Below are 12,371 nucleotides of genomic sequence, written 5' to 3' on the forward strand. Positions count from 1 at the left end.
GTATATACATAAAAATTGGTCATTCCGGATTTGCACTTATCTTAATTGTCACTGCTTATATATAAAAAAAAACGACCAGCACCAAGAAAAGTATACACTTACTAAAATAATCTCTACTTTATTTTAAAATACTTATTAATTCAATTGATTTTTTATTTGTAAAGTATTTTGTCGGTTTCCAATAAAATTCTACGAAAACCAAGTGAGATCTATAGTATCTGATTGCGCATATTTGTTAAAAACATAGCAATTAAGTAATGATAAACTTTATCTGACATATTAGAGTATCTATGAACTTTGACAAATGTGAGACATTGCTGCGATTGTGACTGTAAACTTACATTGAATTATGAGTTAAAACAATTAGTAATTTAAATAGAATATTTTCTTTTATCTTTAGTTATAGTTTGAGAGCTATAAATGCACAAGTTGGTTGACCACAGGTTAAGCTACACTTGTTATAACGAGTTCCTCTATGTTTCGGAAGGCACGTTGAATTGTGGGTCCCGGCTGCTATTAACATAATTCGTTAATCTCACAAATGATCCTCGGTTCGATATCCTACGCGGAGATCGATCCCGGGGCAGCGAGGCAGGCGATCGTTGCGCTCAATGGGTTTGGCGTGGTGACCTTTTCCACTCAGTTATCTGTGTATTCCTGTCAATGATGTATTATTAACCTGACCACATTTTGGGTCCAAGAAAAGCAATACCTAACATAACGAAGTTATTTTTAATTTGTTCCAATCTGTATGTGTCTTTTTGTCTAAAATAAGAGTTGCAAATGGATCACGAACTTATTTTTTTTTTTAATTTTTGTGTTTGTGTAAAAAGACACACCAAGATTTAGATTATCTTTTATCAGATTGTTCACCTTTTCTAAGTACCTAAACAAATATAGTATTGATCTCGTATTGAATAAAAAACCATAGGATTTCGATTGGCTGTCAGACTAACTGACTGTCATTATCATCCTAGCCTATTCCTGACTATGTTTGGGTCGTCTTCTAACCTAATGGGATTCAGCTAAGTACTAGTGTTTTACAAAGAGCGACTGCCTATTTGACCTCCTCAACCCAGTTACCTGGGCAACACGATACCCCTTAGTTAGACTGGTTGTCAGACTTTCAAGCTTCTGTCTACCTGTAACGACTGTCAAAGATGTATGAATAACAGACGGGACCCACAATTTAACGTGCCTTCCGTAACACGGAAGAACTTCTTAATTCTAATGACAAAGATGTTCACCTATCGAGGGACCAACCGGATCAAGCGTAGCTTAAACTCTGATCGATTCACTTATGCAGTTATAGTTTAGCCTCGAGCTCCTCACTCTCTTTACCGACATCATTAATAAATAAATAAATATTAAATGCGGACAACATGACATACATTGTTCTGAACCCAAAGTAAGTTGCTAAAGCACTTGCGTTATGGAATTCAGATACAACGAAGGTACCACAAACACCCAGACCAGAGGCAATGTAGAAATGTGTTTTTTTTACATTGACCCGACCGGGGATCGAACCCGGGACCTCAGAGCTAGCGACACCTTGAAACCGGTGCGTACGCCACTCGACCACGGAGGTCGTCGTATCATACATTTAATCAATTCTATTTTCCTTAGAGTTTCACTCGTCTATTTGAAGATCTATTTATTAAAAATCATGGTTATCCTACAGCAATAATGGTTACACGTCGATATTATCTTAGTTACATAATGTGACATGTTACCTATGACAATGTGTCTTGTTTACAAGTTGTCATTATAGAATCGGTGTCGACTTCAAGACGACGTAAGTTTTGTTTATTTACTCACTTAAAAAGGCTGAAAAGGGATCAAAGTTTACTCAAAGATAAGGGGTCGAAAATAAATAAAATATTTATGTATTTTAATTTTGTAAATATGTATATAAATAGTATAAAACTTAACTTACAATTAGAGTTCGTAAAACTCAATTATTTACAGTTTTATGTTTTGTCTTTATTACAAACTTTTGACGGGCCTGTTGGTCTAGTGGTTCGATTCCCGCCCAGGACAAATCTTGTGTGATGAGCAAGATCATTTGTTCTGGTGTCTGGGTGTAATTTATCTTTAATATGTATGTATTTAGAAATATATAAGTAAGTTTATCAGTTGTCTGGTTACACACAAGCTCTGGTTAGCTTGGGATCAGATAACCGTGTGTGAGCTGTCCCAGGATATATTACTATATTATATTAAACTAGCTATAACTGTGACTTCGTCCGAGTCTAATTTAACACCATAAATAAAGTAAGCTAATCCTTATTTCAATACCTGCCAATAAAACACCCGCCAAAATCAGTCTAGCCTCTTCAGAAATAAGTAAAGAGAAGAGAAAGAGTGAGCAACCAAAAAATAATTTTGGTTTTGGTTAAAGCAAGATCTGTGATCAAGAATGTTTTTACTGCACAGTTCAATAAAGGGTGACCACGTAACTGGACAACGACAGACTAAAATTTTTAGGGTGTCTAACCCAGCAGCGGGATTGACCGAAAGGGTTACCGTGGCCCCGGTACATGAAGGGCAAAGGAACGAACATGGGTGGGTTTTAGTCAGTAGTAGTCTGACACTCCTTTCCGCTCAATTCATACCGGGAGGAGTCATTTAAAGGGAGAAAACGGAATTCTATCACTTACTCACAAGTCTCTCTGTCTTTCTATTAAGCCGTGGGTCACCATTCCGTATCTCTTGAACCGTTTTACAAGAAAAATAAATTTATCACAAACGATTTATTATATTTCTGTTGCCGCTATCCACCACAGTCTTTGTCCTCCCACTGCTGGGCATAGTCCTCCCCTTTCTCGCGCTAATTTCTACGGTCCTAGGCTAGCCTCATCCAGACTCGACCCGAAACCTTTACTACCTATGTCATATAACATAAAACTCTGTACTGAAATTGTTTGCCTGTTGGTCTAGTGGTTAGTGACCCTGACTGCTATACCGGAGGTCGTGGGTTCGATTCCCACCCAGGACAAATGTGTGTGTGATGAGCACGATCATTTGTTCTGTGTCTGGGTGTAATTTATCTATATTATGTATGTATTTAGAAATATATACTTGTATGTTTATCAGTTGTCTAGTACTCATAATACAAGCTCTGCTTAGTTTGAGACTAGATGGCGTTGTGTGAAAGTTGTGGAATATTTATTTATTTATTTAAATTGAGCGAACACTGGGACAGTCATAAAATTGGCTTTTTTCACCGGGTTTCTTTACCCTTTAAAAATGAAACGTGACAGCGCAATACAAAGCGTAGTGCTCTCTCTTTTAAACACCTGTAATAAAACACACTTGATAACTGTAAGGCGGTAGCGCCCTATAATAATATTGCACACTTAAATGCTATAAAATGATGTGATAAGTTAATGTATTATGATTTTTTAAATTTGTTGTTAGATACTTTTATTTACTCTTGTTAAGTAAAACACATTATTTTCATTCGGTGCACCGCAGACAACTAAACTAAACTATCCAAAGGTTGTCTGTAAAAGACCGCCCATTGTGGTACAATGTAACTATTCATTTGTGTAAAATCCTGTACTCATGTGGTGCGCAACAAAGAATATTCTATATTCTATCTATCTAGTCATTCTAGTCTATCTACCTAGGACGTGAAGCGGCGAGGTTGTGATTTATAACTGGCCTCTCAAGGTCATACGATTTCCACTCTTAAAAATGCCTTTATTTTTCTATTACATGTGAAAATTTCTATAAAAACGCAGGTGACTCGAGTTTTTCGAAATTTAACTAAAAAACATAAATAAATGTTTTTATATTATCGACATATCGATGAATATTCTATACTGCATTTGTTGGTATCTACTTAAAAGGGTGAACTATACCACTATAAATACACTGTCGCAAAATAAAAAGCCAACAAATAAAAAAATTGACAAAAAAGACACATCTAGATATACATACTCTACTATCGAAAACACCGAAAACAAATTGAATATAAAAATGAATCGGTTATAGAACATCTAATCAATATTCAGCTGTCAAAAATAAATGCCTAATTAACAATAATATATACCTATATCAAATCCCGCATCTTATCTTGTCAATAACACAAAAAAAAACTGCACTATCATAAAAATTAAGATAAAAACTATAGGCATTATAAAATAATAACGGAATATTTTATTTAATAGCTATCTGCTAAATACCAATGTTTATAACTGTTGAATACACGTGATAAAGTGTGTTTATTAAGAAGATAAATTGTTGATTACACTATCTATGTATATTATGTTTATAATAATATTTGTTGTGTAGGTACTTTGTTATTGTAACAGAAAAATCAATAGGGTATTTGACTGAATCTAAATATATTAATCTCAATTTTCATATCAAATTTTAATAGTCCGTTGTCCTCTAACTTTTCAAAAAGTTTCAGTAGTGACTAGTTGCGCGTTTCCAAAATGTTATTCCTATCGAGAAGAACCGGCAAGATACACTTTTAACACTAAATTATGATAATAATGTTACATGACACTCAATATTGCAAAATAGGATAAAAAAATGGAAATGATTGGTGATTTCTAGCAATGTTTACGAGCTCGAAAGAGGATCTCGTAGTATTTTGGGTTTAAAGTAACTTATAAATATACAAAACTGGTTCTGAACAGTTTTGTGTAGTTCGTGCATTTCGCGGACTTTATTTATCTATCAATTTTTTATGACAACCATCAAAACGAAACATAGAGCAATTACATTTTATTTGAGCCATTCATTTTTGTGTAATCGTGTTTATCTTTGTTCAACAAAACGACTTGTTCAAAATGTCTCGGGGGGTTTCACAAACATTATTCACATGCACAAAAACACCCAAAAACTGGACAAGCATTCGGGGATCACACAAAAGCTTGTCCTAGTGTTTGGCTTGGTGACCTCAAACACTCGGCTATCTGTGCAGTCTTATTATCATGAGACATCTTGTGACGTAACCTTATAATATATGTAATTAAATATGTAAGTATACTAATTTTTACTATGTTGTCTCAGATATTCAATATGGAAGCAGTTGTATTTGATGGTAGTAACCTCACGCTCAAATATGAGAAGAACTATCCCATGCCAAAGATAACAAACGATGATGACGTCATTGTAAAGGTCCATTATGCTGGCATATGTGGCACAGATCTGCATATTATTCAGGTAAATAATAGTGTAAAACTAGACCAAGGAATTTTAGTTTTGCTTTTCCGCGATAGATGGCGTTGTTAGATATCTGACGCTTGACGTTTTTCATCGTGATGTTTTCTAATTAAAAATAAATGAAATAAAATCGTAATGTCAGCCCATACCTAACTTAAACTTTGTCTTATTCTAGGGAGAATTCCCAGCTATCAAGACTCACCCGATAGCTTTGGGCCACGAGTCTTCTGGAGTAATTCACGCTATCGGCAAGAATTCCATCTATAAAGTAGGACAGAAAGTTGCTATTGACCCCAACAAGTAAGTGTAAAGAAATACTCTCAGTATATATAGAAACCCACAACAGGAAAACGAATTGCATAGACAGATTTTAAATACAGTGTCTTTGTGTGAAAGTAAAAAACTTGGTAGAAAGTCTAATGTTTAAGCTACTTCACAACAGATGGCAACATAACCTGTCTGATAGAATGCAGAAGTTGAGCTACTCGTCCATAGATGTCGCTACTCACAAACTATCATCTACGTCTTTAGTACTTTATATGCACTCCACTAACTCTTGTTTTTCAAAATCTTACATAAATTATTAGAACAAGATCATGGAAGGGGTAGTTACTTTATTAAATTACTTTGAAAAAAAAATATTTAATTCTCACATTCCAATGATCACCAGGTCTTGCAACCTCTGTGACTTTTGCCACAACGGCAACTACCAGTACTGTCTGACAGCTGGTATCAACAGCACCATCGGGATCTGGAAGGACGGAGGCTGGGCGCAGTATGTTGTCGTGCCACAGCAACAAATCTTCGTGCTGCCAGATGAAATCACTACGGAACAAGGTAAAAAAATAAAGGTGGACGCAATTTTCCCATGTTTTTAAACAAGCACTTTTCTTGTTTGTCGTTCCGGTTGGATTTTTGTAATTCAAGTTTGAGGCACTTCCCGATAAGCTAGCAGGCTGAAGTTTTCAGGGTAGCTTCAAACCCAATGACATTTCAATTTACTACGATAAAAAGGGCTGGACCGATTTTGATAAAATATGCTGTGACTTGAATGTTTAAGAAAATTCATTTAAAGATTTATTTACTTAATACAGGAGTCCGTTTAAATAAAAATATCAGATATGAATATTTTCTTATATGACCTGAAAGTGCCTGGAAAATAATTTTCTAAAGTTAAATACAGAATATAACACAGTTTTTTCTAACAGCTGGTCTCTGCGAGCCCTACTCCTGCGTCTCGCACGGCTTCAACCGCGCCGCCCCCCTCAAAGTGGGGCAGAAGATCCTCGTTGTGGGGGCCGGCATCATCGGGAACCTCTGGATCACCACGCTGCACCACCACGGACACAGGGAGGTCACCGTGTCCGAGATGAACACTGCCAGACTGGATATTGTCAAGAGATTGGGTGAGAAGGATTTTTATATTAATAACTAGCTGACCCAGCAAACGTTGTTTTGCCGATTTTTTTTTTCTAGATGTATTTATTTTTTAATGCCACATTATAAAAAAATAAAAACAAAAAAATTCGTCCAAAAAATAAAATATATTATTTTAGTGTGGGCAACCCTTGTCACTTAGGGGTATGAAAAATAGATGTTGTTCTATTCTCAGTCCTACCCAATATGTATACAAAATTTCATCATAATCGGTCGAACAGTTTCGGAGGAGTACGGTAACTAACATCGTGACACTGGAATTTTATATATTAGATTTAAAGAGATAAGAGTTTGTGGGAAATTTTGACGTTGTAGGGGGTAACCTAATGATCTACTGAACCGATTTTAGAAATTTGTTTAACAGCAGAAAGTCACATTATTGTGAGTTATCAATTATTATGGGTTATTCTGAATCGAGGAGTCGTTTCTTACAGTAAAATTAAGAATCCTCAATTAACAAACTCGATCATAATCCTCTTCTGTTAGAAATTGAAATTCAAACATTTTAACCTTATATTCATAAGGATTTCTGGCTACTAAAGTAATAAAAACGAAAGGTGGCACTCCAGGAGTGCTGGCAGAAGAGAAGACTTGAATATACGTTGTGCATTTTTGATATTTTGGAATGGTTAGGTAATAATTTTGATCTAACCAAGGGGTATCGTGTTGCCCAGGTAACTGGGTTAAGGAGGTCAGATAGGCAGTCGCTCCTTGTAAAACACTGGTACTTAGCTGAAACCGGTTGGACTGGTAGCCGACCCCAACATAGTTGGGAAAAGGCTAGGACGATGATGGTTACGGTCACGTATCCTAAAGCAATTTTACTATATTTTTCCTCATCGCAAAAAAGTGTACAACACCTCTAAAAAGTTTTGACATCGAAAAGTAAATATGATCTAACTTTAATGTTTTTTTTTCAGATACTGGTTACAGACTAATCACACCAGACGTATTAGCGAAGGAAAATAACACATACGATGTCATCATTGATTGCACAGGTAATTAACTAATTAATTAACTTATATCTGAGATCCTCACGACAAGAAAGAGAAAAGGCTCTCACAGCTATGGGCACCGGAGATTAAGGGTTTGATTCCCACCCAGGACAAATGTTTGTGTGACGATTATTTGGTCTGTCTGACAATTACACAGGCTGTCTAGACAAGGATGGTATTTTTTTTGCCCCTTTCTTGAATGCGCTTGATAGTATTTCATAGTAACGATTTTCTAAGTATGTTAGGGTCGGCTGTTACTAACTAACTGGTTGTCACACTGACATACTGTCGTAACTATTAAAAATGTACGAATGACAGTCGGGAAACACAATTTATCGTGGCTTCCCAAAAAGTAGGAAGTCATTATGACGTAGATGGTCACTCATCTCTTGACCAACCGCTCCTAGCTTTAATTAACTTGAGATTCCCAAGATAGTATTTCACTATACACGGATACCCGACTGGTATAGAACATCTCGCCAAAATCCAATATCCAGGGTTCGATCCCTGCGAGAATTTGTGTTATCTACAAACACTTATTCTGAGTTTGGGTGTCTTGTGCATGTGACTTGAATGATTGTGAAACTCGTTAGACAAGGATTATCATCCTTAGACCGGGAGTAGATTTTTTTACAAAAGGATTTTCTTGGCACAGGGGTCGGCAAAGTCATGGAGATTAGTTTCAACTACTTGCGGGAGGGAGGCAAGTACGTTCTGTTCGGATGCTGCCCCCCTAACCACACCACTACGTAAGTACATAATAATATGTCCAAAGTCAAAATCAGAAGTTGTTATTTCAAGCAGGCCATTTTCTTGGCACTTTTAAAGCGTGACTGTAGTGGCGCTAGGTGCACGGTTCCAAAATGTCATTCTTATGGAGAAGAACCGGCAAAAAACTCCATAAATTACTTTTTTTTTTAATAAATACATTCATATAGGTCACTAGCTTTCCGCCCTCGGCTTCGCCCGCGTCGAGGTCGGTTATATCGCGTTTCCAAGAGAACTCTTCAATAGTCCGGGATAAAAACTATCCTATGTTCTTTCTCAAGGTCAGCTCTATATCTGTACCAAATTTCATTAAAATCAGTTCAGTGGTGTAGACGTGAAAGCGTAACAGACAGGCAGACAGACAGACCGACAGACAGAGTTACTTTCGCATTTATAATATTAGCAGGGAAGTAGGGATTTTCATTACTATTTATGTATGTAAGAACGGAGTTATACCATAATGGTAAAAAATCCAATCATGAAGGAGGTTTGCCAGTTATTAAATAGCCCTTTTTTAATATGTATGTACAATTGATTGCTAAATTACGTTCTAAAACACTTATTTATTTCTCTACTAGCTGTGCCCGCGACTTCGTTCGCGTGGAATAGTGACTATGAGCAGCGTTTTTTTTTTAATATGTACTTATTTTTATTTTGGATCGGTCATTTTGGGTAGCTAAAAAACCTACTTTACTGTAATGCTTCTCTATATACAATATTAGACGTATAGCCATCGGGGGTGAAAGCATACAGGCTACTGGAATTGCTAACACGGGAGAGAGCCACATACAATTGACCGTGCGAAAAACAGCTGATACTTAGATCTACACCCACAACTTTTAGAGTCTGACCTTGAGCTTTATTAATTGTCATGGCGAAACATAGGCTCACTGGAAACTGAATTCGTTTAAAACTAAACGGAAAATTGTTTGGAATGAGAGGAATCCGAGGAATAAAAACACTATCACCTTTTCCGCACCCTGTTAAAATCTCTGCTTCTATCAGATTTCGTTGTAAATTTGTTACTTTTAATCTAGTACCGTTGCAAAGTTTTGGTGGGCTTAAATTTCTAAGGAGCATAATGGGTACGCCGATTTTTAATTTTATTTTGTGAGCTGGTAGTCCAGGAGCACTAAGGGATTCTAAAAATTCTACTGGGTAGCTGGTAGATTCTCCTTCTTCCATAACTCTGTTAATAGAGATATACTCCACATTATCCCCCGAAACTAAGCTCAAAATTTCAGCGTTTATTGTTGCTGCTTGGTCGTTTCGTGGAGTCAAAATTGCTCTTTCGCAAAGCCAGTAATTTTCGCAGGTTAGTATTTGCGTTGGGTTTCCATACACCTTTGAAATGAGGTCTCGTATTGATGAAACTTTGCTGCATAAGTTTTCATTGAGAACAACTTTTCCTTGTTCTTGCGGATACACACCGTTACCGATCTCCAGTAATAACTCGGAAAACTCTTGAGCATTTTGATTGCCTCCGATTTGCGCTCGCATATTTAAAGTCAAATGCAAAGGGATAATGTAATGCCACAGATGAGAACTCTTTAGACAGGCTCTAACTTCATCAGCCCTTGTTCCGCGTGGTATTACAGGGAGAGTCTGACGAAAATCGCCACAAAAAAGTACAGTAATGCCACCCATAGGTTGGTTATTTTGTTTGATATCACGCAACGTTCTGTCTACTGCTTCAACTGCTTTTCTGTTTGCCATTGTGCACTCATCCCATATAATAAGGCTGCAATCACGAAGAACCTTAGCTTTATCGCTGTTTCTTGAAATATTACAAACAGGGTTTTCTGTGCGGTCTAAGTCGATTGGAATTTTGAACAGAAATTTGGCAAACAGTTAGTTTAGGCTTGGAAATAACAACACTTATGTTACTTTTTACCGCGGGATAACATCTCAGACCCACGGGAAACTGGAAGGAATCTGTTCGACATGATTCTTAAAATTCAACAGCTTATAAACTACCTTCAGCCGTAAAAGAAAAATGTTTGTTAATTCCCATGGGAGTACTATGATTTCCCTCGGTAAATTATTCTTATAGTTTATGATATCAGCCTAAACTAACTTAAGTAGAAAGAATTTAGATGAGCCCTTTTATTTTTTTTCCCATGGTAATCCAGTCGATTACAAGGTAATAAGTAGCTATAACATATTCTATTAATGATTGTAATTTACCTATCTAGTAACAATGATCGACGTCGTTCGTTGACCGAAACAGGCGTTAAAAAACAATAAACTACCGATTCCCATGGGAAAAGGATGTTTTCCCGCGGTAAAAAGTAGTCTTTATGTTGCGCCAGGCTCTTAAATATGTCGGTACAAAATTTCAACCAAATCCGTCAAATAGTTGCGGAGATTATGGTGCCTATGTATGTATAAGCATAGAATAGTGTTCGACGTGATTCTTTAATTTCACATAACTTTTTTATTTATGAACCGATTGACATGAAACAAACACTAAAACATAACTGAAGCATACCACAATGTATTCGTGAAAACGGAATCCAACTCGGATCAGCCGTTTCTGAGTTTAGCGTGAACAGACAAACAGACAAACAGACAAACAGACAAACAGACAAAAAAAAAGTTAATTACATTTTTGGGTTCGACATCGACATAACAATAACCCCTGCTATATTTTTTTATTTTTTTTTCAATGTACAGAAATCACTTTTCTACAATTTTATTATATGTATAGATTTCCCTTCGAAGGGACAAGACAAGCATAATACTCTTACTCTGTTCGTTTTACGAGTAACCTTTAGACGGGTAGCAATCGAATCAAACCAACAACGTGTTGTTTCACTTTATTTCTGTTAATTTTATGATATGTCAAAAGGTTTCTTGTAAAACGGACAGATTGTAAAGGCAAATCTTACAGTTTTAATATTTACTTCTTTTTTGTTACAGTGTGAACCCTTATCAGATTTACAACAAGGAGTTGACTATCATTGGTGTTAAAATCAACCCCTTCAGTTTTCCAAGTGCCATTGGCTGGCTCAAAGCAATGGGAAGCAGGTGAATTCTCTCTCTTATAAATTAACTAGCTGTTGCCTGCGGCTTCGTCCCCGTGGGTAGTAGATATAAGTTAAGATTTATACCTGCCCTGTTTTTTTCACATTTTCCATTGTATCTTCACTCCTATTGGTCGCAGCGTGATGGTTCATAGCCTAAAGCCTTCCTCGATGAATGGTCTATTCAACCCAATTTTTTTTTTCAATTTGGACCAGTAGTTCCTGAGATTAGCGCGTTCAAACAAACAAACAAACTCTTCAGCTTTATATATGAGTATAGATCTGATATTAGTTTAATATTCCCATCATTTACCATCTCCTAAAGATATAGAATAGAATAGAATATTCTTTATTTTACACCATGGTATTGCAGCAGTGATACATCATAATACATACAATGTTAGGGTACATGATATACTTGTATTTTAAATTCCTACAAACTGGTTAGTGACCCTGACTGCCATACCAGAGGTTGTGGGTTCGATCCCACCCAGAACAAATGTTTGACAATTTTATTGGTCTCATAAAAATCAATTAACTTTAGCCAAGAAAATCGTATTTAAAGACCGATTTTTTGCTTGATTTTTTTTAATATTCTGTGGCAAGAGTCAATTTCAATTGATTTCTAGGAGCTTCTCAAATCGTCTGTATTTTTCTATATATGTTCCCTCAGAACTAAATGATTCAATTTTATTGATTATTTTTTCATTCAACGTGAAATAGCTATCATTAGTTTCATAACAATATCATCTAGTTTGGCTCAGCAGTTTCTTATATGTTATCAAGATAAGATTTAATATCGAATCTTTCCAAATTTCTAGGTACGTGGATTATTATAAACTTGGAGTGAAGACTTACAGTCTCTCTCAATATTCTGAAGCCCTTGAAGACTTGAAGAAGGGAAGCGTCGCCAAAGCTGTCTTCAAGGTCATTGATGAATAATTTAAAAAGGCCTATCTTTAAA

The 12,371-nt window shown here is 36.1% G+C and overlaps 1 protein-coding gene across 1 annotated transcript; it reads left to right on the forward strand.

The window, feature by feature from the left end:
- Positions 1 to 1,712: 1,712 nt before the first annotated feature.
- Positions 1,713 to 12,371, forward strand: LOC113498593 (D-arabinitol dehydrogenase 1-like). The gene is made up of 9 exons (XM_026878663.1): positions 1,713 to 1,795; positions 5,029 to 5,181; positions 5,357 to 5,481; positions 5,852 to 6,018; positions 6,390 to 6,587; positions 7,539 to 7,616; positions 8,269 to 8,362; positions 11,304 to 11,411; positions 12,229 to 12,371. Exons 2-9 carry the CDS (start codon positions 5,038 to 5,040, stop codon positions 12,347 to 12,349), a joined length of 1,035 nt encoding a protein of 344 aa, XP_026734464.1. The 5' UTR covers positions 1,713 to 1,795; positions 5,029 to 5,037; the 3' UTR covers positions 12,350 to 12,371.

This window comes from Trichoplusia ni, chromosome 11 (genome assembly GCF_003590095.1).
Source record: "Trichoplusia ni isolate ovarian cell line Hi5 chromosome 11, tn1, whole genome shotgun sequence".
NCBI lineage: Eukaryota > Metazoa > Arthropoda > Insecta > Lepidoptera > Noctuidae > Trichoplusia > Trichoplusia ni.